At 46.1% G+C, this 26,427-nt stretch overlaps 1 protein-coding gene across 7 annotated transcripts in view; it reads right to left on the reverse strand.

Annotated features, from left to right (window-relative positions):
- BRD1 (bromodomain containing 1) overlaps window positions 1-26,427 on the reverse strand; it is a 262,579-nt gene that overhangs the window by 181,102 nt on the left and 55,050 nt on the right. For all 7 annotated transcript variants that reach the window (XR_010179402.1, XR_010179403.1, XR_010179404.1 and 4 more), the window contains exons 5-7: window positions 23,450-23,578; window positions 22,625-22,937; window positions 21,923-22,189 (exon numbers count right to left, since the gene is read on the reverse strand). Coding sequence is in view for 4 of the 7 variants with exons in the window: in XM_063927125.1 (XP_063783195.1) it covers window positions 21,923-22,189; window positions 22,625-22,937; window positions 23,450-23,578 (709 nt within the window). In the remaining 3 variants the exon portion in view is untranslated. The remainder of the gene's footprint in view (window positions 1-21,922; window positions 22,190-22,624; window positions 22,938-23,449; window positions 23,579-26,427) is intronic.

The raw sequence follows: 26,427 nt of genomic DNA on the forward strand, positions 1-26,427 counted from the left end.
CCCCACCCTCGGAGACTTGCATCCGTGGTTACTAGGATCCAGTCCTGGATCCCGAACCTGCGCCCCTCTAGGAGGTGAGAGCTGTGCAGCCACCACAGGAGTGAGAGATTCTGGTCTTGGAAGACAGGATTATCCTTCGGTGCATGTGCAGGTGGGATTCGGACCACTTGTCCAACAGGTCCCACTGAAACACTCTGGCATGGAATCTGCCAAACTGAACTGCCTCGTAGGCCGCAACCATCTTCCCCAGCAATCAAGTGCACTGATGGATTGACACTCTGTGGTTTCAGAATCTGTTTGACCAGACTCTGAAGTTCCTGAGCCTTATCCACTGGAAGAAAAACTCTGTAGTTCTGTGTCCAGTATCATTCCTAAAAATGACAACCTCGTTGTCGGAATCAACTGTGATTTTGGCAAGTTTAGGAGCCAACCATGTTGTTGAAGAACTGTCAGTGACAGCGCAACGTTTTTCACCAACTGGTCCCTGGATCTCGCCTTTATCAGGAGATCGTCTAAGTACGGGATAATTGTGACTCCCTACTTGCGAAGGAGAACCATCATTTCCGCCATCACCTTGGTGAAAATCCTCGGAGTCGTGGAAAGACCAAACGGCTACGTCTGAAATTGGTAAAGACAATCCTGGACTGCAAATCCCAGGTAAGCTTGATGCGGAGGAAAAATGGGAACATGTAAGTAGGCATCCTTTATGTCTACTGAAACCATGAAATCTCCTTCCTCCAGACTGGAGATCACCGCCCTGAGAGATTCCATCTGAAATTTGAATTTTTTCAGGTAGAAATTTAGGGATTTCAGGGTTAGGATTGGTCTGACCGAGCCGTCTGGCTTTGGGACCACGAAAAGGCTGGAATAAAAGCCTTCTCCCTGTTGTGACGGGGGAACCAGGATAATGACTTGATTCTGACACAACTTTTGTATAGCCTCGCATACTACCTCCCTTTCCGGAGGAGAAACTGGTAAGGCAGATTTGAAAAAAAAAAAAAAAAATCGGTGAGGGGGAACGTCTTGAAACTCCAGTTTGTACCCTTGGGATACTATTTGTAGAACCCACGGGTCTAGGCCCGAACGAACCCAGAACTGACTGAAGAGTTTGAGACGTGCCCCCACCGGTGCAGACTCTCGCACGAGAGCCCCAGCGTCATGCGATGAATTCGGCAGAAGCCGGGGAAGACTTCTGCTCCTGCGAACCAGACAAGGCTGGTGATCTTTTACCTCTTTCCCTTCCTCTACTAGCAAAGAAGGAAGAGCCTCGCCCTCTTTTGTATTTATTGGGCCGAAAGGACTGTATCTGATAGTGGTGCGTTTTCTTTTATTGCTGAGAGACATGAGGCAAAAAAGGATGAATTACCCGCAGTAGCCGTAGACACCAAATCATCGAGGCCATCCCCAAACAAGACACCACCTTTGTATGGGAGAGACTCCCTATTTTTTGGAGTTTGCATCAGCATTCCATTGGTGAATCCACAATGCTTGCCTAGCCGAGACCACCATGGCCTTGGCCTTTGATCCCAAAAGGCCAACATCTCTTGCAGATTCCCTGAGGTACGCCGCAGCGTCCTTGATATTACCCAGCGTCAAGAGTATGCTATCCTTACCCAGTGTATCAGATGACGATTTCTTGTCAATTTTCTGGGTCCTTAAGGACCGCCGTGTCCGGTGCCAGCAGAGCCACCTTTTTAGATAACTGGGACAGGGCCTTATCCAAAATGGGGGGGGGGGGGGGTGACTCCAACTTTTTCCTGTCCTCAGTGGGAAAGGATAAGCAATCGGAAATCTTTTGGGAATTTGAAATTTTCTGTCAGAGCTTTCCCAGACTTTTTCAAATAGAGCGTTCAGTTCATGAGAGGGAGGAATGTTACCTCCGGTTTCTTTCCTTTATACATACAGACACGTTTATCAGGAACAACCGGGTCCTCAGTGATATGCAATACATCTTTTATAGCCACAATCATGTACTGAATGCTCTTTGCCAATTGCGGATCTAATCTGGAATCACTATAGTCGACACTGGAATCGGTGTCCGTGTCGGTATCCGTGTTAACCAACTGGGCAAACGAACGTTTTTGTGACCCGAGGGGTCCTGGACCTGCAATAACACATCCTCCACAGATATTTTCCATGCCTGGGTCTGAGACTCAGACTTATCTAACCTCTTACTAATACGAGCCATATTCGCATCAATATATGGGTACACTATGAGGACCAAACCCAGGTCCCTGTGTATATTATACCAGTGCTTCAGCCCACTAGGTTATTAAGCCTCTTTCAAGACATTCACCCAGTCAGGAGTCGGAGGTGCCGACAGGGTCTCACCCACATTTATCTGTGTCCCCAATACAGCCTCCTCCTGGGAAGAGCACTCAGACATGTCAACACACGTGTACCAAACACTCAGACACACCGGCCTTATCAGGGGACAGACCCACAGTAAAGTCTATTAGAGGGACACAGAGGATTTGCGATTTACCAGCTCACAACCCAGCACCAAACCACCCTGAAAACACTAAATAATGCCTCAGAAGTTGTAGCGCTTTTCTGCCAATATATTGCACCAAAAATTTACCGCGCCCCCCCCCCCCCCTGTTTTGCACCATGATACTTGTCAGTCAGTGGGAGGACCAGTGTCTCTGCAGCCTTGTGAGAGGAAATGGCACCGAGCAGTGAGCTGAGGGAGTGAAGAAGAAGCCCGTAATGGCGCGCTTCTGCCCGCTCCTAAATAAATAAATAAATAAATAAATAAATTATACTGGCGGGGGTTCGGACAGTGCCTAGGCACTAATGTCCTCTCTTGCCAGGTAAAAATTGAGGATTTTATGCTGCCCAGGGCGCCACCCCCACACCCTGCAGTGCGTGTGATTTGTGTGGGATCATGGCGCACAGTGTCTCGCCTGCCACGTGGTACCTCATAAAGCCGTCACTGAAGAGAAGTCTTCTTTCTTCTGCTACTCACCTGTCTTCTGACTCTGTAAGGGGATGACGGCAGGCTGCGGGAGTGAGCATCTTGGCGTACCCAGCGATCATCACCCTCAGGAGCTAATGGTGTCCTGTCAGCCAGAAGCAGAGCCTTTGAACTCACTAGAAGTAGGTCATACTTCTCTCCCCTAAGTCCCACGAAGCATGGAGACTCGTCAGCAGTCTCCCTAAAAATAAAAAACCTAACAAGTCTTTTTCAGAGAAACTCGGTAGAGCTCCCCTGTAGTGCATCCAGTCTGCCTGGGCACAATTCTAAAACTGGAGTCTGGAGGAGGGGCATAGAGGGAGGAGCCAGTTCACACCCAAAGTCTTAACGTGCCCATGTCTCCTCCGGATCCCGTCTATACACCATGGTTCTAATGGTGACTCCAGCATCCGCTAGGACGTATGAGAAATATGTTCAATGCACACTATTATTCACACTATTATAAATAAAAAAAAATACCTTCAGGCTAAGTGTATACAGTGTATATTAAACATTAATGCATTTTGTGTTTAGACTTTGGTCCATCCCAAAGATCTCAAATACTCCAAAATACAGAAACTGCAAAATACTTCTGTACCCAAGCATTTTGTATATGGAGACTCCACTGTAAAAGGTGTCAAATGGCTGATTTTTGCACTTGTTACAAAGGATAGCAAGCAAATGCTTTCCTTATTAAAGTCTTTCCAGTATTTTTGGGTACAGAAAAATGTGTTTCATGTGATTTGCCAATGTTTTTATACAAGTTTGTCAATAGGAACGAGAACAGTATTTTTCCAAGTAAGTTCATACATCTGAGAAGACAGACTAATGACATTGGGGTCAATTCTATTCAGCGACAGTTGAATAGCGCCGGGAATTAGCTCCTGACACTATTCAATTCAGCTCCAGTTAAGTCAGCGATGGCCCGTTCTCGCAGACTAAACAGGTTGAATTGTCGGGAGAACGGGCATTCTCCGACTTAACTCCCCGGCGCGAGGCTGATTCCCGACAGAATCAGCCTCGCGCCGGCCGCGCGGCAGCACTTTTGACGGGTTTCTTCTCTCATCCCCCAGGAATGAGAGAAGAATTCCCGACAATTAAGGGTCACTCGTCGCTGTATTGAATAGTGCCGGGAGTTTGCTATTCAACTATCAGTGAATAGAATTGACCCCTTTGATAGTCTTTTGAATGTCTCGGATCTCTTCTTTTGGCAAAAAGACAATTTATAATTGGGTATTAACTTAACACGCTGACTGAATCATATTGTACTTTGTCAATTGATAACTCCGCTTTGGGACTCTAGCACTTGCACGGCTCATAAGAGAACTACTTGAAGAATCTGTCCTGAATTCAGATTATCTAATTAAGGAACAATCATTCCGTCCATACTTCTTGTAAGACTTGTCATGACTGCCATAAACTTTTCAAAGATATGAGGTGTTAAGTCCAGAGGGAAAGCCCCAAAGTGAAAAGGTGTTCCTTCAACCACAAACCTTAAGACACTGATGCCCTTACCAAATGGGCTTGCCGAAGATAGGCCTCTGATATCTATATGTGCCAAAAACTTGTTTGCTTCCATTCCATTTATATTGCATATTAGTCATTCAATTCTGATTTTGCCTACATGCAGTTTTGTATTTAAATAGTTAAGATTTAAAATGGGCCTGTGACTCCTGTATAATTTTTGGACTAAGGGGTATATGCAATTGCCGGCGAATCACGGCAATTTTTCGCCCGTTTTTTAATTCGACACAATTCGACCGTCGAATTCCGGCAAGTGGGTGCCGGAATTCAACATATTCAATAAAAAACGGATTCGACGGATTTTGATTAGACTTGTAAAAATGTAAAAAAAAAAACGTGAAAAACCCCCCCAAAAAATTGCGTGGGGTCCCCCCTCCAAAGCATAACCAGCCTCGGGCTCTTCGAGGCGGTCCTGGTTCTAAAAATCCGGGGGGAAAACGGACAGGGGATCCCCCGTATTTTTAAAACCAGCACCGGGCTCTGCGCCTGGTGCAAAAAATACGGGGGACAAAAAGCGTAGGGGTCCCCCGTATTTTTTACACCAGCATCGGGCTCCACTAGCTGGACAGATAATGCCACAGCCGGGGGTCACTTTTATACAGCGCCCTGCGGCCGTGGCATTAAATATCCAACTAGTCACCCCTGGCTGGGGTACCCTGGGGGAGTGGGGACCGCTTCAATCAAGGGGCCCCCCCCCAGCCACCCAAGGGCCAGGGGTGAAGCCCGAGGCTGTCCCCCCCCCCCCATCCAAGGGCTGCGGATGGGGGGCTGATAGCCCTGAGTAAAATGATAGAATATTGGTTTTTCCAGAAGAACTACAAGCCTCCCCCGCAAGCTGGTACTTGGAGAACCACAAGTACCAGCATGCGGGTGGAAAAACGGGCCCGCTGGTACCTGTAGTTCTACTGGGAAAAAAATACCCAAATAAAAACAGGAGAGACACCGTGAAAGTAAAAGTTTATTTCATACATGCCGACACATACATACCTTTACCTATGTTGACCCGCCGACTGCCACGCCCCCCTCGTCACTGAAGAATACGGGGTACCTGTGAATAAAATTATACTCACCTGATCCAGTGTCCGGATCTTTTTAAATAATCCTCGTACTTGGCAAAACAGAACGGCAACCCAGACCAAACGGACTGAAAGGCCGGGACCCCACGTGACTCCTGTCACAGAGAGTCTTTTCATCCAATCAGCGAGCGCAACGTCGTGGCACTCTGCTGATTGGCTATGCGCGTCTGAGCTGTCAGACAGCGCATCGCAAAGCCTTACCATTATATTCAATGGTGGGAACTTTGCGGTCAGGTCACCCGCGGTCAGCGGCAGACCGCGAGTAACCCCACCGCTGACCGCAAAGTTCCCACCATTGAAACTAATGGAGGGAGCTGTGCGATGCGCTGTCTGCCAGCAGACGCGCATACAGCCAATCAGGAGAGTGCCACGAAGTGGCGCTTCCTGATTGGCTGAAGAGACCTTTCTGTGACAGCAGTCACGGGGGGGGGGGGGTCTCTGCATTCGGGGAAAGGGGTCCCATGTGTAAACATGGGACCCCTTTCAGTCCGCCTGGTCCGGGTGTTCGTTTTTTGTTTTTTTGCCAAGTACGTGGATTATAATAAAAGACCACAGGACACTGGATCAGGTGAGTATAATTTTATTTTCAGGTACACCATGGATTCTACTTGGACAAGTGGACAGAGGTCGGCGTGTGAACATAGGTAAGTATGTGTGTGTCGACAAGTGTGAAATAAAAGTTTTACTCTCACGGTGTGCGTGTCCTGTTTTTATTTGGATATTTTTTTCTCAGTAGAACTACAGGTACCAGCGGGCCCGTTTTTCTCCCGCATGCTGGTACTTGTGGTTCTCCAAGTACCAGCTTGCGGGGGAGGCTTGCTGGGACTTGTAGTACTACTGGAAAAAAACAATGTTCTTTTAATTTTCAAAAGGCTATCAGTCCCCCATCCGCAGCCCTTGGATTGGGGGGGGGGGGGGGGGGGACAGCCTCGGGCTTCACCCCTGGCCCTTGGGTGGCTGGTGGGGGGGACCCCTTGATTGAAGGGGTCCCCACTCCTCCAGGGTAACCCGGCCAGGGGTGACTAGTTGCGTATTTAATGCCACGGCCGCAGGGCACTGTATAAAAGTGACCCCCGGCTGTGGCATTATCTACCCAGCTAGTGGAGCCCGATGCTGGTGTAAAAAATACGGGGGACCCCTACGCTTTTTGTCCCCCGTATTTTTTGCACCAGCACCAGGCGCAGAGCCCGGTGCGGATTTTAAAAATACGGGGGATCCCGTGTCAGTTTTTCCCCCAGATTTTTAGAACCAGGACCGGCTCGAAGAGCCCGAGGCTGGTTATGCTTAGGAGGGGGGACCCCACGCATTTTTTTTTCTGATTTTTACCTTTCCATTTAAAAAAATAATAATAATATTTTTAAAAATATATAAATAATACTTGTGCCTCCCAAATAGACAAACCAAGTACCTAATCTTCTAATATAAATAGATATGCTATTACCAATAAAAAAAAACACAGAAAAAAAAAAACATGTTTTTAAAAAATTTTATTAGATTCCGCCAGCAAAGTGTGGCGGATTGAAAATGACGAATGTACGGTCTAAAAGCACTGTTGTCGAATTTACAATCTTCAATTGAATATACTTTTGTCGAATTGCCGCATTTGTACCATTGCAGAAATGTCGAATTTGACAAATGTCGAATTTCAAAAAGTCGAATTTTGAAAGTCCGTTTTTTTTACGAAAAGTACTTAATTGCATTGTCGAATTTTTTTTGGGGGCGAATATGTCCCGTTTTTCGACATTTTCGGAAATTCGACCGCAATTGCATATACCCCTAAAACTAGTAAAATCCCATTGATTTTTTTACTTTCTTGTACTTGATTACATCTAGTTACCAAAGCCAAATAAGCAATGGCCCTTAATGCTTCAGGACTCGGCCACCAAATTGGATAATTGGGAAGATGAAAGAAATTCGACATAAAACTCCTGATTTTCTACATCCTTAAAAAAGGTACAAGACTTGACAAACAGCCCTGACCAGGTCATATACAAAACTGAACATTAACCCTCTTTTATATATTAAGGACACTGGGACCTCAAAATCAGAATTTACTTGATGTTCCTCCTCATCCAAAAAACATTAGACTCCGAAAACCGGTCAAATTAATCTGCTATATTAATCATCGCTTACACATTCCTGACCTAGCAGTAAACACTCTCTAGAGAGGATGAAGATTTTTTAAGACCCATTACAGTCCTCTCTATTAACTTGGCCCAAGTTGGAGCTTCCTTGGACCCCATAGTAACCCAGAAGAAATTACTTCCGTCTGCATGCCACCATGTTCTAGGTCAAACAATCTGGGTATCTGTAACCCCATTATCTGACTGGACAAAAACTAGATTGAGTCAATAAGCTAGCCACAGCAGATTCTTCCACAGAGCCTACTGGAACCTCTGCAAACAGTCAAGAATCACAAACTTCCTCACAGGCGGCAGCACAGCGAGCATGCATGTCCCACTAAGTAATTTAGCCTGACAACATGTACAAAAATGGATTCCAACTAGTTTTCCCTCATCAAGATTTAGTCCTGGAATTACTCCCTTTTTCGGACATTACAAAAATGCAAATAAGATTATTTCACAAAACCAGTATTATACATTGTATTTACACAGCATACACAGAAAAAAGACAACTATCTGAATAGAAATAAGAAAACTTATCAGGTACTTAACCCAGAATACAGCCACATGTTCTCCATGATAGGAATGGAGCTTCACAGCAGCCAACAACTGATACTTCTTTCATGTTTTGAATTGTACAATCTGCTGCATCTCCTCCAGGCTGCCTGATTGTGAGCCTTACAGTAAGTCACAGAGTAATGGTTTTGGTTAAGGGAAGGTCCTGGGTACATTCACTCACTATGATCCTTTCAGTAGGGTGATAAAGAAATGTTGCTGTAGTTCAAACAACCCTCCTAATTCAGTTGGGAAGATGACTTTATGCATGCATAAATAGCGCACCCAGACACTGCTGCTCTCTGCACATGTTCAAGTACTGGCTCCCAGGTGTGCACTGCTCTGGACTGCCCAACACTGCCTCTGCTGCTGGACTCCCACCAGCCACTGAACCCACCTACTTCTCATACAAAGAATAAAAAAAAATAATGAAATGATACTCGCTAACCTAGTGCGGACATACTCCCCATAAACACTTAAACCGTGGAAGGGGTTGGAGGGGAGGAATTTACCAGAAAAGTTAACTGCTAGCTCCCGAACTGCTACTACTACTCTCCGATATGAATAACAGGAGCTTTTACTTAATTGTAACATCACCAGAAACCATTAAGTGAATATAAACTGCACTTCTTTGAAACGCACTAAATTACAGTAACTTATTGCAACTAATGTTCATCTGGGCTCAAATACAAAGATGAAAAAAAATAAAAATAGGATTTTGATACCTACCGGTAAATCCTTTTCTCGTAGTCCATAAGGGATATTGGTAAAACTAGTACGATGGGGACTGCTGCAGCACCGCCTACCCAAACTGGGTATCCTCTTTGGCCAGGGTATCAAATTTGTCGAACTTCACAAAAAAAAAAAAGTGTTCTTCCCCAACCAGGTAGCAGTTCAGCATAGTTGCAAGGCCGAGACTCCACGGGCAGCCACCCAGGAAAAGCCCACTAATCCAGTAGAGTGGGCCTTTAGAGACTTATGAACAGGTAAGGCAGCCGACACATAGGGCTGTTGGATAGTAAACCTAATCCAACGAGCAATGGTCCAGAGGAGCAGAAGCGTCAGAACTGGACGGAACCACAATAGGTTTATTCAAATGGAACGCGGAGACAACCTTTGGCAGGTACTGCTGTCTAGTCCGGAGCTCCGCTCTGTCCTTGTAAAAGACCAAGTACGGACTTATACACAATAAGGCCCGCAATTCTGAAACACGTAGAGCAGAAGCCAGGGCCAGTATCATCCCAGTCTTCCACAGTCAGAGGTTCAAACCAGGAGGACTGTAGAAATGTCAACACTACACCCAAATTCCAGGGTGCCGTAGGCGGCACATAGGGAGGTTGTATGTAGAGAACTCCTTGTAAGTAGGTCTGAACTTCTGGCAACACTGCCAATTTCTTCTGAAAGAAAATGCAGAGCGCTGAAATCTGGACCTTAATGGAACCCAGACGTAAGCCCTTATCCACACCATAATACACTGGTGGGCGATCTCCAAGTGCTGCTATATAGATCTGGAATTCTTGTGTTTGAGAACCCTCAAAAAAAAGCAGAGTACAACAATATTTATGAGGCTGTGATTCCATTTCTCCCTATTGCAACAATGTCCCCAATCCTGGATCAATATGTCCATGTTTTTCTATAACTTGACCCACCTTTCCCAATCTCCACAATCCCCTTCGGTTTGTTGTCTCCTAGTTGTCATGGATACCACACGTCCGCCGATATGTCCTTCTATTCAGCGCGGGTAAATTCAATCCATGTCCCCGCATTGTCATGGATACAGACTCCCTATACGCACACAGGATTGATAGGAGGATTCCAGTGAAGGAGGAACCATTAAAGATACCTTTGGATGCACATAGGGCTTATCATTAAGGTAAGCTTGGTTCTAATGATTTGTATGTCATAGATGGTGATGTCACAGCGCCTTGAATTGGAGAGTGTGAAAGAAACCTTTATGGGAACATAGGGTAATTAACAAAGGTCAGTCGTTGGTGATACTACAAGTGAACGGCCAAATCCGGAGATTCCCTCATAAATATTGTTGTACTCAGCTTTTTTTTTGAGGGTTCTCAAAAACAAGAATTCCAGATCTATATAGCAGCGCTTGGAGATCGCCCACCAGTGTATTATTGTATTTAGAAAGAAGTGGTGTTCTTTTGGACGTATATCAAGCTGCAGCTAGGGCGCAAGTCATTGTTTCATTTTTTGTATTCCTTATCCACACCAGCCTGCAGGAAACGTCCCAAGTGAAACACTGCAGGCGGATAAGTGTGCTCCTCGCACCAAGAGACATATCTCCTGCAGATATGATGAGAGTTTTGATGTCACAAGTTTCCTGGCCTGAACCATGGTTGCAACAACCTTCCTGGAAAGGTCCTTGTGAGCTAGGATGTTCCGCTCAACCTCCATGCCATCAAACAAAGATGCCTTAAGTCCGGGTAGACGACCAGACCTTGTTGAAAAAAAATCTGAGTGGTACAGGCCAAGGGTCTTCGACGGACATGTCCAGAAGATCCGCGTACCACGCCCTCCGAGGCCAATCCGGGGCAATAAGAATTGCCTGGACACCTTGATTCCTGATTTGCTTTAGCACTCTTGGGAGCAATGGGATCAGAGGAAACAGGTAGACCAGCCAGAACGGCCAAGGCGATGCCAGTGCATCCACTGCCCTCGTCTGAGGGTCCCTGGTCCGCGAGCAATACCAGGGAAGTTTCTTGTTGAGACGAGAATCCATCATGTCTATTTGTGGACAACCCCACCGGTCGATTATCTGTTGGAACACCAGATGGTGGAGCCCCCACTCCCACGGGTGGAGATCGTGACAACTCAGGAAGTGTGCCTCCCAGTGGTCCACACCTGGAATGAAGATTGCTGACATGGCTCTCGCATTTCTTTCCACTCAGCGGAGTATCTTTGACACCTCTCATATGCAGGCTCTGATTTTTGTCCCTCCTTGTCGAATATATGCCACCGCCGTGGCGTTGTCAGACTGTACCTGGATCACGTGATTCTTGAGCAGAGGAGAGGCTTGAAGTAGAGCATTGTAGATCGCTCGAAGTTCCAGAATGTTGGGTGACAGCTCCCCATCCTCTCAGACTTGCATTCGTCGTGAGGAGGGTACAATCCTGAGTCCCGAAACTCCTGCCCTCCTGGAGATTGAAGGACTGTAGCCACCAAAGGAGGGAAATCGTGGCCTGAGGCGGTGCATCTGGAGATGCGATCCGGACCACTTACTCAGGAGATCAAACTGAAACGTTCTGGCATGGAACCTCCCATACTGGACTGCCTCGTATGAGGCAACCATCTTTCCCAACAATCTTATGCAGAGATGTACGGACACTCGAGTAGGTCAGAGCACCATGCGGACCATCTCCTGAGGTGTTTTCGCCTTGTCCTCTAGTAGAAACACCATCTGGGCCACAATATCCAGCAACATCCCCAGGAACAGGAGCCTCTGAGTTTGCTCCAGGTGGGACTTCTGTAAGTTGAGGATCCACCCATGGTTGGAGAGAAGACGAATGGTGCATTCAAAATAGAGCAACAAAAGCTTTTCTGGACTTACCTCTGGTGCCTCTAGCCGCATTGGAGGCACCTCTGGCCTTTGATCGAAATGTGCGAAACCGAAAGGACTGAACAGACGGTCCTGGATAGAAACGTTCCGCTGGCGGGGCCCCAGAGGGGAGGAACGTGGATTTTCCGGCAGTATCTTTGGAAATCCAGGCATCCAACTGAACCCCAAAAAGCCATTCCCCTGAAAAAGGGAGGGACTCCACATTACGTTTTGGATTCTGCGTCCGCAATCCACTGATGCAACCAACAGGCCGTGCGCGCCAACACCGCCATGGCCGACATCTAAGCATTTATGTTCCCCATCTCCTTGAGGGAATCACAGAGGACACGGGCAGTGTCCTGAATGTGTTTCAGGAGGGTAACCATGGTAACTAATGGCATATCCCCCGAGTGGCCCCCTTGAATTTGCGTGACCCAAGAATGAATGGCATGGGTCATCCAGCAACCCGCAATGACCGGTCTTTGTGAAAGGCCGGCTGCAGTGTATATAGATTTTAGGGTAGCCTATCTTTCTATCCCCAGGGTCCTTCATAGTAAAGGAGCCCTGGGAAGGCAGTACCACCTTTTTAGACAGGCGAGAGACGGAGACATCCACCCCAGTGGGTTCCTCCCAAACTTTTCTACCTTGAGGTAGAAATGGGAAAGTGCGCCAAAACTTTTTGGACACTTGGAATTTTTTGTCTGGATTTTTCCAGGCCTGTTTGAATAAGTCATCTAACGTTGGAGATTCAGGGAAAGAGACATTGGGCTTGTTTTATACAAAAAAAAAAAAAAAACTGTTCTGAAGCAGCGTCCTCTAGAGGGAGCTGTAACACACCCCTTATAGCCAAAATGAGGGGCTCAATACCCTGAGTAGAATCGGGATCCCCACTAACTGGATCCAGGTCATCCCCATCATCCAGTATATCATCATCATCTGTTTTAGAGAGCAGAGCAGGTAAACCATCAGCCCTAGCAGCTAAATCTGCAACAGCTTGTTGCAGTAGCCGAGTCTTCTGCACATTAGCAGTGAGCTGGGATGACATATCTGACATCATAGTCTTAAGAGACCTTAACCAGTGGGGCTCTGTACCCTCTACCCCCAACCTTTTCACTAATCTGTGAAGATTGACTACATTGCTCACAGGAAACAGAGTCATTAGATAATGGAGAGAATCTGGTGCGACAGATACTGTACAGCTTGTGCTTACCCATATTTCACAGAAAGTGCAAAAATACACACAAACACACAGACAGTTATAATGCAAGCCTGCCCTACTGTATGTGAGAGGAGGCATAGAGGGGGAGAAATACCAGCACACCCTGAGCTGCACAGCCCCAGTGAGACTGTCAGGTCTGTGATCACAACACCACTAATAAATGCAGTCCTAAATACGCTCAGAATAGTGTACACAAGCGGCTCTACCCCTTAGCTACACCCTGTGCCAGTTTCCAGCGTGTCTGTGAGGCAGGAAGCGCTGAGTGGTTGATGTTGATGGCTGCTGTAAGCAGAAGAAGGCGCCAAAACGACGCTGGCCTGCTCTGAGGAAGCTCTGCCCTCTCCAAAGGCGCCAGAGCTGTACATATTATTTGTACTGGCAAAGTCTCCAAATAAGCTTAAAACCTCACACAAGTGCTTAGTGGCAGTTTTGTGCCAGTGTACACATGGGGTATCCTAGCGGGACCCCCCAGGGAGAGTCCCGTACACCGCTCCCGTGGTCAGCCGCACTTTGAACCGTGGACCCCTCTAGCTGGGTACCCGGTGTGTACTCACCACCGATGTCACCTTCAGGCAGTGTTAGGGGTGTGCGGCGTGCTGCGGCTGTGACAGCCAAGCCGCAGTGCACCGCTGAACAAGCAGGCACTCAGGACAGTGGTCCTGCAGCGGGGAAGTGGTTCTGCACCTCGCAAGGCCGGTGACCGCACCCCCATGCCCCCCCCCACCCCCAAACTCCCACAATGCAGGTATGCTGTTGCCGAGACAGCATACCGAAAAAAAATTAAAGATTTAAATTAAATTGAAGAAAACGTTCTATATATCCAGGCTTTAGTACAGATGGTTAAATCAAAATAACTGCGCTACTAATTAAGTCACCTGTGTTCAAGCCTGGATATCACTAAAACCAGGACTGTTAATGTGCCTTGAGGACCGAGGTTGGGAAACACTGCATTAGAGAATACACACCCATCGCACCAACCTCCCACCGCAAAACACGCTGCAAGGTTTTGAACAAACATTCACTCATTACAGAAAATAGGGCTAAATATAACAGGTTTACAAAAACCCTAGGATGCAACAGCCAATAAGCAACCACTAGCAAAACAGAAGGTGGATATCAGCACTGTAATATCTATTTCTTTACCTCATGCAAGACAGATATGGTCAGGCATATTAAAACAGACTACAGAGAAAACGACAAATGCCGATCATACACTAGGTCGATATCGTGGACAAATACACGATAGAGACGCATAATTGGACCATTCGCATGCACATAGTTCATGTTTTGGGTGCGATTACGATGCAATGTGCGGCCCCGCAGGTCACACGTCGCATCAAATTATCATATGCGCAGCACATATGATCAGTCTATCTGGGTACGGGTACAATGCGGATCGTACAATAGATTGTAAGGTGCAAATGCACGCCGTGGAGCTAGTGGGCGGGCAGGGTCGTGAGACAACTCACATCTAATGCGGGTTGCCCTAATGCAGTGTTTCCCAACCACGGTCCTCAAGGCACACTAACAGTCCAGGTTTTAGTGATATCCAGGCTTCAGCACAGGTGACTTAATTAGTACCTCAGTTATTTTGATTTAACCATCTGTGCTGAAGCCTGGATATCACTAAAACCTGCACAGTTGGTGTGCCTTGAGGACCGCGGTTGGGAATGCCTGCCCTAATGTATGGCCAGCATAAAACTTTCAAATGAATCTTAAGATAAACGTTAAAAACAGGAGTATTTATAAAATATGCATAAATCAGTCTCATGGTGTGCCCTTACAAACTATACTGAACATGTGCACATTTATCTTTACAATGCACAAACACAAGTAGCCTATAAGTGACAATACATCATCTGTAACCACAACTACACTGACCTACATGTAGCCCTCAAAAATCTTAACATGTGCTATATGTAATAGCATGCCACTATGTCTAGCATTTTCTCAGAGACTGCAAATCTGAGCTGCATGCTGGAGACAAGTTTTGTTACCTGTCAAATGGTCATTATAGATGTTGTGTAGTCTACCACTCTTAGAGCTAAAACTTACGATGTAATGATTTCCAAGGCAGCAAACACTGAAAACAAAAGGGTTGACTTAAGAAAATAGAATTATTGGATATTTAAATCTACCAACTAAACCGAAGAAAACATGATTGTGTCTGTAACTTTCAGGTTATAATATTTGCTTTTATTAGTGCAAACCAGTTTGTATAGCAAATCCAATAACCAAGCATATTGTGTATTGACTAAAACCGCCCCTTTAAATTGAGGCCAAAACCACTGCAGACGTAGCAGCTTTGAAAAGTGCTGCATGGTAAATTTAGCCCTAAGAGTAGACTACAAAACCGCCTTAACGGATAATTTGACTCTATGCTATATTACTACAAAGCGCTACTAAATACAGCACATCTAGAACCAAATACTGCTGTCACTGAAGGCATCACTGGTAAGTATTGGGAATATGGGGAATATAGTGACAGGTACAATAACAGTATAAGACACGCAGTGCTATTATACAATTTCACAGTACAAAACTTTATATTTTGATGACCATAACTTACAAGTTTTCAGCTCAAAGAAAATGAAAATAAGATTTTACTTACCGATAAATCTATTTCTCGTAGTCCGTAGTGGATGCTGGGACTCCGTAAGGACCATGGGGAATAGCGGCTCCGCAGGAGACAGGGCACAAAATAAAAGCTTAAGGATCAGGTGGTGTGCACTGGCTCCTCCCCCTATGACCCTCCTCCAAGCCTCAGTTAGGATACTGTGCCCGGACGAGCGTACATAATAAGGAAGGATATTGAATCCCGGGTAAGACTCATACCAGCCACACCAATCACACCGTACAACTTGTGATCTGAACCCAGTTAACAGTATGATAAACGCAAAGGAGCCTCTGAAAAGATGGCTCACAACAATAATAACCCGAATTTTTGTAACAATAACTATATACAAGTATTGCAGACAATCCGCACTAGGGATGGGCGCCCAGCATCCACTACGGACTACGAGAAATAGATTTATCGGTAAGTAAAATCTTATTTTCTCTGACGTCCTAGTGGATGCTGGGACTCCGTAAGGACCATGGGGATTATACCAAAGCTCCCAAACGGGCGGGAGAGTGCGGATGACTCTGCAGCACCGAATGAGAGAACTCCAGGTCCTCCTCAGCCAGGGTATCAAATTTGTAGAATTTAGCAAACGTGTTTGCCCCTGACCAAGTAGCTGCTCGGCAAAGTTGTAAAGCCGAGACCCCTCGGGCAGCCGCCCAAGATGAGCCCACTTTCCTTGTGGAATGGGCTTTTACTGATTTTGGCTGTGGCAATCCTGCCACAGAATGTGCAAGCTGAATTGTACTACAAATCCAACGAGCAATCGTCTGCTTAGAAGCAGGAGCACCCAGCTTGTTGGGTGCATACAGGATAAACAGCGAGTCAGATTTTCTGACTCCAGCCGTCCTGGAAACATATATTTTCAAGGCCCTGACAACGTCAAGCAACTTAGAGTCCTCTAAGTCCCTGGTAGCCGCAGGTACCACAATAGGTTGGTTCATGTGAAATGCAGAAACCACCTTAGGTAGAAATTGAGGACGAGTCCTCAATTCCGCCCTGTCAGAATGAAAAATTAAGTAAGGGCTTTTATATGATAAAGCCGCTAATTCTGACACACGCCTGGCTGAAGCCAAGGCTAACAGCATCGATACCTTCCATGTGAGATATTTTAAGTCCACAGTGGAAAGTGGTTCAAACCAATGTGACTTTAGAAAACTCAACACCACATTGAGATCCCAAGGTGCCACTGGAGGCACAAAAGGAGGCTGTATGTGCAGCACCCCTTTTACAAATGTCTGAACTTCAGGTACTGAAGCCAGTTCTTTCTGGAAGAAAATCGACAGGGCCGAAATTTGAACCTTAATGGACCCTAATTTTAGGCCCATAGACAGTCCTGTTTGCAGGAAATGAAGGAAACGACCCAGTTGAAATTCCTCTGTAGGGGCCTTCTTGGCCTCACACCACGCAACATATTTACGCCAAATGCGGTGATAATGTTTTGCGGTTACGTCCTTCCTGGCTTTGACCAGAGTAGGGATGACTTCTTCTGGAATGCCTTTTTCCCTCAGGATCCGGCGTTCAACCGCCATGCCGTCAAACGCAGCCGCGGTAAGTCTTGGAACAGACAAGGCCCCTGCAGTAGCAGGTCCTTTCTTAGAGGTAGAGGCCACGGTTCGTCCGTGAGCATCTCTTGAAGTTCCGGATACCAAGTCCTTCTTGGCCAATCCAGAACCACGAGTATAGTTCTTACTCCTCTCCTTCTTATGATTCTCAGTACTTTTGGTATGAGAGGCAGAGGAGGGAACACATACACTGACTGGTACACCCACGGCGTTACCAGAGCGTCCACTGCTATTGCCTGAGGGTCCCTTGACCTGGCGCAATATCTGTCCAGTTTTTTGTTTAGACGTGACGCCATCATGTCCACCTTTGGTTTTTCCCAACGGTTTACAATCAGGTGGAAGACTTCTGGGTGAAGTCCCCACTCTCCCGGGTGAAGGTCGTGTCTGCTGAGGAAGTCTGCTTCCCAGTTGTCCACTCCCGGAATGAACACTGCTGACAGTGCTATCACATGATTTTCCGCCCAGCGAAGAATCCTTGCAGCTTCTGCCATTGCCCTCCTGCTTCTCGTGCCGCCCTGTCTGTTTACGTGGGCGACTGACGTGATGTTGTCCGATTGGATCAACACCGCCTGACCCTGAAGCAGAGGTTTTGCTCGACTTAGGGCATTGTAAATGGCCCTTAGTTCCAGAATGTTTATATGAAGAGATGTTTCCATGCTTGACCACAAGCCCTGGAAATTCCTTCCCTGTGTGACTGCTCCCCAGCCTCTCAGGCTGGCATCCGTGGTTACCAGGATCCAATCCTGAATGCCAAATCTGCGGCCCTCTAGTAGATGAGCACTCTGCAGCCACCACAGGAGAGACACCCTTGTCCTTGGCGACAGGGTTATCCGCTGATGCATCTGCAGATGCGATCCGGACCATTTGTCCAGTAGATCCCACTGAAACGTTCTTGCATGGAATCTTCCGAATGGAATCGCTTCGTAAGAAGCCACCATTTTTCCCAGGACCCTCGTGCACTGATGCACTGAGACCTGGCCTGGTTTTAGGAGGTTCCTGACTAGCTCGGATAACTCCCTGGCCTTCTCCTCCGGGAGAAACACCTTCTTCTGGACTGTGTCCAGAATCATTCCTAGGAACAGTAGACGTGTCGTTGGAATCAGCTGCGATTTTGGAATATTTAGAATCCACCCGTGCTGACGTAACACTACTTGAGATAGTGCTACTCCGACTTCTAACTGTTCCCTGGATCTTGCCCTTATCAGGAGATCGTCCAAGTAAGGGATAATTAAAATGCCTTTTCTTCGTAGAAGAATCATCATTTCGGCCATTACCTTGGTAAAGACCCGAGGTGCCGTGGACAATCCAAACGGCAGCGTCTGAAACTGATAATGACAGTTTTGTACTACAAACCTGAGGTACCCTTGGTGAGAAGGGTATATTGGGACGTGGAGATAAGCATCTTTGATGTCCAGAGACACCATATAGTCCCCTTCTTCCAGGTTCGCTATCACTGCTCTGAGAGACTCCATCTTGAATTTGAACCTTTTTGTGTAAGTGTTCAAGGATTTCAGATTTAAAATTGGTCTCACCGAGCCGTCCGGCTTCGGTACCACAAACAGCGTGGAATAATACCCCTTTCCTTGTTGCAGGAGGGGTACCTTGATTATCACCTGCTGGGAATACAGCTTGTGAATGGCTTCCAAAACTGCCTCCCTGTCGGAGGGAGACTTTGGTAAAGCAGACTTCAGGAACCGACGAGGGGGAAACGCCTCGAATTCCAGTTTGTACCCCTGCGATACTACCTGTAGAATCCAGGGATCCACTTGCGAGTGAGCCCACTGCGCGTTGAAATTCTTGAGACGGGCCCCCACCATATCTGAGTCTGCTTGTAAAGCCCCAGCGTCATGCTGAAGACTTGGCAGAAGCAGGGGAGGGCTTCTGCTCCTGGGAAGCGGCTGCATGGTGCAGTCTTTTTCCTCTTCCTCTGCCCCGGGGCAGAAAAGGAGTGGCCTTTTGCTCGCTTGTACTTATGGGAACGAAAGGACTGAGTTTGAAAAGACGGTGTCTTTTTCTGCTGATGTGAAGTGACCTGGGGTAAAAAGGTGGATTTTCCAGCCGTTGCCGTGGCCACCAGGTCCGATAGACCAGCCCCAAATAACTCCTCCCCTTTATACGGCAATACTTCCATGTGCCGTTTGGAATCCGCATCCCCTGACCACTGTCGCGTCCATAACGCTCTTCTGGCAGAGATGGACATAGCACTTATTCTTGATGCCAGGGTGCAAATATCCCTCTGTGCATCACGCATATATAGTAATGCATCCTTTAAATGTTCTATAGTTAACAAAATATTGTCCCTATCCAGGGTATCAATAGTCTCAGTCAGGGAATCCGACCATGCGACTCCAGCACTGCACATCCAGGCTGAGGCGATTGCTGGTCGCAGTATAACACCAGTATGTGTGTATATACTTTTTAGGATATTTTCCAGCCTTCTATCAGCTGGTTCTTTGGGGGTGGCCGTATCAGGAGACGGTAACGCTACTTGTTTAGATAAACGTGTGAGCGCCTTATCTACCCTAGGAGGTGTTTCCCAACGCGCCCTAACCTCTGGCGGGAAGGGATATAATGCTAATAATTTTTTAGAAATTAGCTGATTTTTATCGGGGGAAACCCACGCTTTATCACACACCTCATTTATTTCCTCTGACTCAGGAAAAACTATTGGTAGTTTTTTCACACCCCACATAATACCCTTCTTTGTGGTACTTGTAGTGTCAGAAAGGTTCAATGCCTCTTTCATTGCCGTGATCATGTAACGTGTGGCCCTACTGGACATTACGTTTGTCTCGTCACCGTCGACACTAGACTCAGTATCTGTGTCAGGGTCTGTGTCGACCCACTGAGGTAACGGGCGTTTTAGCGCCCCTGACGGTGTCTGAGACGCCTGGACAGGCACTAATTGATTTGTCGGCTGTCTCATGTCGTCAACAGTTTTTTGCAAATTGCTGACATTATCACTTAATTGTTTAAATACAATCATCCAGTCAGGTGTCGACTCCCTAGGGGGTGACATCACCAACACAGGCAACTGCTCCGCCTCCACATCATTTTCCTCCTCATACATGTCGACACACGCGTACCGACACACAGCACACACACCGGGAATGCTCTGATAGAGGACAGGACCCCACTTAGCCCTTTGGAGAGACAGAGGGAGAGTCTGCCAGCACACACCCAGCGCTATATATATATATATATATATATATATATATATATACAGGGATAACCTTATATAAGTGTTATTCCTTTATAGCTGCTGTTATTATCGTTATTTGCTGCCAAAAATGCCCCCCCTTCTCTTTTTTACCCTGATTCTGAAGCAGGACTGCAGGGGAGAGTCAGGGAGCCGTCCTTCCAGCGGAGCTGTGAGGGAAAATGGCGCTTGTGTGCTGAGGAGATAGGCTCCGCCCCTTCACGACGTCCTTATCTCCCGCTTTTTTGTGTAAAAATGGCAGGGGTTAAAATACATCCATATAGCCCCAGGAGCTATATGTGATGTATTCTTTTTGCCACCTAAGGTATATACTGTTATATTGCGTCTCAGGGCGCTCCCCCCCAGCGCCCTGCACCCTCAGTGACCGGAGTGTGAAGTGTGCTGAGAGCAATGGCGCACAGCTGCGGTGCTGTGCGCTACCTTAGTCTGAAGACAGGATGTCTTCTGCCGCCGATTTCACCGGACCTCTTCGTCTCTTCTGGCTCTGTAAGGGGGACGGCGGCACGGCTCCGGTGACCCATCCAGGCTGAACCTGTGATCGTCCCTCTGGAGCTAATGTCCAGTAGCCTAAGAAACCCGATCCACTCTGCACTCAGGTGAGTCCGTTTCTTCTCCCCTTAGTCCCACGATGCAGTGAGCCTGTTGCCAGCAGGACTCACTGAAAATAAAAAAACCTAAACTAAACTTTTATTCTAAGCAGCTCAGGAGAGCCACCTAGATTGCACCCTTCTCGGCCGGGCACAAAAATCTAACTGAGGCTTGGAGGAGGGTCATAGGGGGAGGAGCCAGTGCACACCACCTGATCCTTAAGCTTTTATTTTGTGCCCTGTCTCCTGCGGAGCCGCTATTCCCCATGGTCCTTACGGAGTCCCAGCATCCACTAGGACGTCAGAGAAAGAAAGTGCTAATCAACGGCACCACATTAATCTATGTTAATTCAATTAGACATGAAGGGGGAACAGTTACAGAAAGGGCATGGAAATGACAACAGCACCACAACTCACCCCCCTCGTAGCCAGATCACACTCTGGACTTATGGGGGTGGCGACTCAAAATGTTTTCACCCGCAACAGTCCCTAGGGAGCACAAAACTGAGCAATTCAATTGTTGCTCCGTTCAAGCGCCCATTAGCCGCGGTAGACATTTCTTCTTGCAGCAGATATATACGGCTAAACCCAGTCTATCTGGGCATATGAAAAGTGATGGGTGCCAGATCAGAACTGAATTGCTCCGACGGTGTAAGAATTGAATCGTCCTTATGGATTTTTGTATGCAGCGCTATGGGGCTGCGAACCAAAATCTGCAAATACAGGAGGTACCATAAGTATGGCTTATACCCAAAGTTACATGTGTATAATTGAATTAACCACATAATTTTTACACTCAATCCTATCAAAATCTTGGCTGCATAATTTGTTCATTTAAAAGTGGTAAACAGATGTTTAGTCTCCTCTCTCACATACATACAGGTAAAACATCTACATGTTCACAGACACGCAGAGCAGTTTTCTTACCATCATCTTCTTCACCATCATTTTCCACTATTGATCCATTCTCCTCTTCAAAGCTTCCAATACCAGATTCTATTTGTGGAGGCTGTACATGCTGTTGCGATAGCAATTGACGGATGTTGTTAATCTCTCTTTTGAGTAGCTTTAATCGTTTACTTCTAGAGCCACTTGATTTCATCGCAAACGTCAAATCCAGTTTCTCCAACAACTCTTTCAGCTGTTCTTCCAAAGCCATATGCATACGGTTATTAGGATTCAGTAGTCTATCAACTGTATAAAAATAAAAAAAAATGGGTTGTTACATATATTTTAAGTACTGTGATGGTCTAAAGGTCATTTTGGAATAAAACAGAAAAGCCTAATGTTTTAAAGGTCATAATACACCATTGACACCCATGAATCTTTAATGTATACATTGAGGGACATAAAACTTTAGGGCCAAATCAATAGTCTGCTAGTGCCAATAGAACGATATTTGGTAACTACATGGGATATGCCTCAGCAGCTAATTTCTGCTTGTAGACTATAGTGGTGCCAGCAGAAATCAGTCTACTATAACCTGTGTTTTTTACGGATTAGCCGCTTAAGGAAGCATGGCTTTTAAGTTTCAGCATCATATGACCAACGTTCTACAAAAATAAGATTAAACACATTTATTAATGGTCTTTCAAAATATAAAACTTTTTTTTTTTTTTTATAACATACCATCTTCCCATGAAAACTGTGGGGGAGTTTCAATTTTTGGTGGCTCTGGCAAATGCATTCCCGTTTGATCATCATAACCAATGGTATTCGCATCACGTCTAGCTTGTCTCAATACTACTCCTCCCTGATCTCGCAACCGAATTGCTGCTCGAAAGAAGATTGTATCCTTGGCATTATACTTCATGCAGTTTTCAATAATGAGATTGAAGTCTTCTTCAAACTCATTCAAATTTCTGTATCTTTGATCTTCTAACCGTTTCTTCATTGTAGAGAAATCCATAGGATGTTTTATGTGGTCCATGTAATCAGGAACCTAATAAATGAAAAAATAGGATGACTAAGTGGCATATGTTGCCTTTGCTTGGAAAGCAACAACACAACTAGTTTACCCAAAGATCAGGTACATTCCACTGTCACTTACGGGACATGTGTGTAAGTTTTAACATATAAATTCTTGTTAAAACTGAAGAACTTTTTTTTTTTTTTTTTTTAAAGATGGATGTAATATCAGTGTGCCTAAACTAGGCTTATTTTTCAGGTAGAACATTTTGTTACACCCAACACACTATCACAAAATGTAGCTGTCACAAGCAAAGTGCACCACAGTTTTGTAAAGGAAACATCTTAATTTCCCTACACTCCAAATGAAGAGCCTGTGTCATTATTCTTATTCTTAAATGAGCTATAATTTAACCTGCCAACCAATGTTGAAAACTCAAACTACATACCTACAGATAACTCATTCATAGAATTGCCTATTATCATGCAATAACAGGTGGATATTGCCATACAGAAATTAAATTTTTCAGCAACTGCAAATCTCACCTCTGAAAGATTAACAGGATGAGCAAATATATGAGCAGGATCCTTTTCCTGTAGTTGTTCTAGTAGCGATCGTAGGAGCACAGTCAGTGGTGTCAGCTGTAGCTCCATAGCAACCTGCTCCACTTTTACCTAATCATAAAAAAAAAAAAAAAAAAAACACATACAGAACTGACTTCACACAGGTAATAAAACAAACAGATTGTTGGAATAGAACATAGAACATCCTTTTGTGCATATTTTTAAAAAAGATCTTGTATTATTTTAAACAGATATAATGGAACAAATTTAGCAACAGACTTAGGAACATCTTCTCAAATGGAAATAGCTTTCTTCTTAAAAACCGTGCAGGTTGCAGTCACTGGGGTATATGCAATTCCGGGCGAATTGCGGCACTTTTTCGCCCGTTATTTAAATTCGACACAATTCGACCGTCGAATTCCGGCAGGTGGGTGCCGGAATTCGACATATTAAATAAAAAACGAATTCGACAGTCCCGCTGTCGAAAAACGGCCGATTTGACGGATTTTTATAAGATTTTTAAAAATGTTTAAAAAACGGTAAAAAACCCAAAAAAAATTTGCGTGGGGTCCACCCTCCTAAGCATAACCAGCCTCGGGCTCTTTGAGCCGGTCCTGGTTGCCAAAATACGGGGGGAAAAATGACAGGGGATCCCCCGTATTTTAACAACCAGCACCGGGCCCTGCGCCTGGTCCTGATGCAAAAAATACGGGGGACAAAAAGAGTAGGGGTCCCCCGTATTTTTTGTACCAGCACCGGGCTCCACTAGCTGGAGAGATAATGCCACAGCCGGGGGTCACTTTTATACAGCGCCCTGCGGCAGTGGCATTAAATACCCAACTAGTCACCCCTGGCCGGGGTACCCTGGACGTCCAGGGTACCTGAAAATAAAATTATACTCACCTGATACAGTGTCCAGTTCTTTTATTGTAATCCACGTACTTGGCAGAACAAAAAAACGCATTTACCCGAACCAGACGGACTGAAAGGGGTCCCATATTTACACATGGGACCCCTTTGCCCAAATGCAGAGACCCCCCGTGACTCCTGTCACAGAAGGTCCCTTCTGCCAATCAGGAAGCGCCACTTCGTGGCACTCTCCTGATTGGCTTTGCGCGTCTGAGCTGGCAGACAGCGCATCGCACAGCTCCCTCCATTAGTTTCAATGGTGGGAACTTTGCGGTCAGCGGTGGGGTTACCAGCGGTCAGCCGCTGACCGCGGGTGACCTCACCGCTGACCGCAAAGTTCCCACCATTGAAGATAATGGAGGGGGCTGTGCGATGCGCGTCTGACAGCTCCGACGCGCATACAGCCAATCAGGAGAGTGCCACGAAGTGGCTTTTCCTGATTGGCAGAAGGGACCTTCTGTGACAGGAGTCACGGGGCGTCTCTGCATTCGGGGAAAGGGGTCACATGTGTAAACATGGGACCCCTTTCAGTCCGCCTGGTTCGGGTGTTCGTTTTTTATTTTCAGGTACACCGTGGATTCTACTTGGACAAGTGTTTACACATGGGACCCCTTTCAGTCCGTCTGGTTAGGGTAAATGCGTTTTTTTGTTTTGCGAAGTACGTGGATTACAATAAAAGAAACGGACACTGGATCAGGTGAGTATAATTTTATTTTCAGGTACCCCGGGCGTCGACATTGGAGACGTGGCTAGAGTCGGCATGTCAACATAGGTAAGTATGTGTGTCGGCATGTATGTAATAAAGTTATACTTTCACGGTGTCTGTGACCTGTTTTTATTTGGGTATTTTTTTTGCAGTAGAACTACAGGTACCAGCGGGCCCATTTCCCCCCCCGCATGCTGGTACTTGTGGTGGTTCTCCAAGTACCGGCTTGCGGGGGAGGCTTGCTGGGACTTGAAGTTCTTCTGCCAAAAACAATATTCTTACATTTTTACACATGGCTATCAGCCCCCCATCCGCAGCCCTTGGATGGGGGGGGGGGACACAGCCTCGGGCTTCACCCCTGGCCCTTGGGTGGCTGGGGAGGGTACCCCTTGATTGAAGGTGTCCCCACTCCTCCAGGGAATGGCCGTTTTTTTGACGAAAAGTACTGTATTGCATTGTCAATTTTTTGGGGGGGCGAAAACGTCCCGTTTTTCGACATTTTCGGGAATTCGACCGCAATTGCGTATACCCCCATATTATCTAGTAGAACTTACTACAACATTTACAAAGTATTTGACACCAGCACATTTCTTAATCTTCCTTTATAAACAAAATGTACTCATGGTTACATTAAAATGTCAATAGGCCTTTACTACACTCAACCCCAAATCCCTACTGAAAATTAAGCCCTGTACACACTACAGAGGTGTGCCGAGCAAAACCGCTCAGCACACATCTCTCCCCTCCGCTCAGCACTGCGCGATGTGTGCTGAGCGAGGGGGTGGGGGACGCTCATTTCACCCAGCAGGTGAAATGAGCTTTGTGCTAGATTGTGCTTGCATGCAGGCCAATCTAGCACTGGCGATAGCTATCGCTGTGGGTCATACACACCAGAGATCTGTGCTTTTTAAGAACGGATCTCTCAGTGTGCAACCACCACCCCTTTACACGTTTTTCTCTGCAGCACTACTATCATATTGTCTCTAGCAAACCCAGTCGTTTAGTAATACATCCTAATGTCTTTACATACGAGATCAGTATGCAAGTTAGCCAATTAATAGGTTGAAACTGAGAATACAGACCCTGTGGAACATGGGATACAGATACGTTAATAACGTGATATACAGCATTTTAACAGGTCCTGCTTCACAACTTCAAACATGATTCTAATTAATCATGCTTGATGTTGTAAAGCAGATACTGTTACAATGTTTATTCAACTTACAGATTCCCTGATTTTATCAGGGTTCTTCCGCACAAGACTTGGAAGGTAAGAGAATGATACTAAGACCAACTATTACAAGAGGTAATAGAGGAGAGTCCCATACACGCAACTCGGGGTTTG

The sequence above is a fragment of the Pseudophryne corroboree genome, chromosome 6 (assembly GCF_028390025.1).
Source record: "Pseudophryne corroboree isolate aPseCor3 chromosome 6, aPseCor3.hap2, whole genome shotgun sequence".
In the NCBI taxonomy this organism is placed as follows: domain Eukaryota; kingdom Metazoa; phylum Chordata; class Amphibia; order Anura; family Myobatrachidae; genus Pseudophryne; species Pseudophryne corroboree.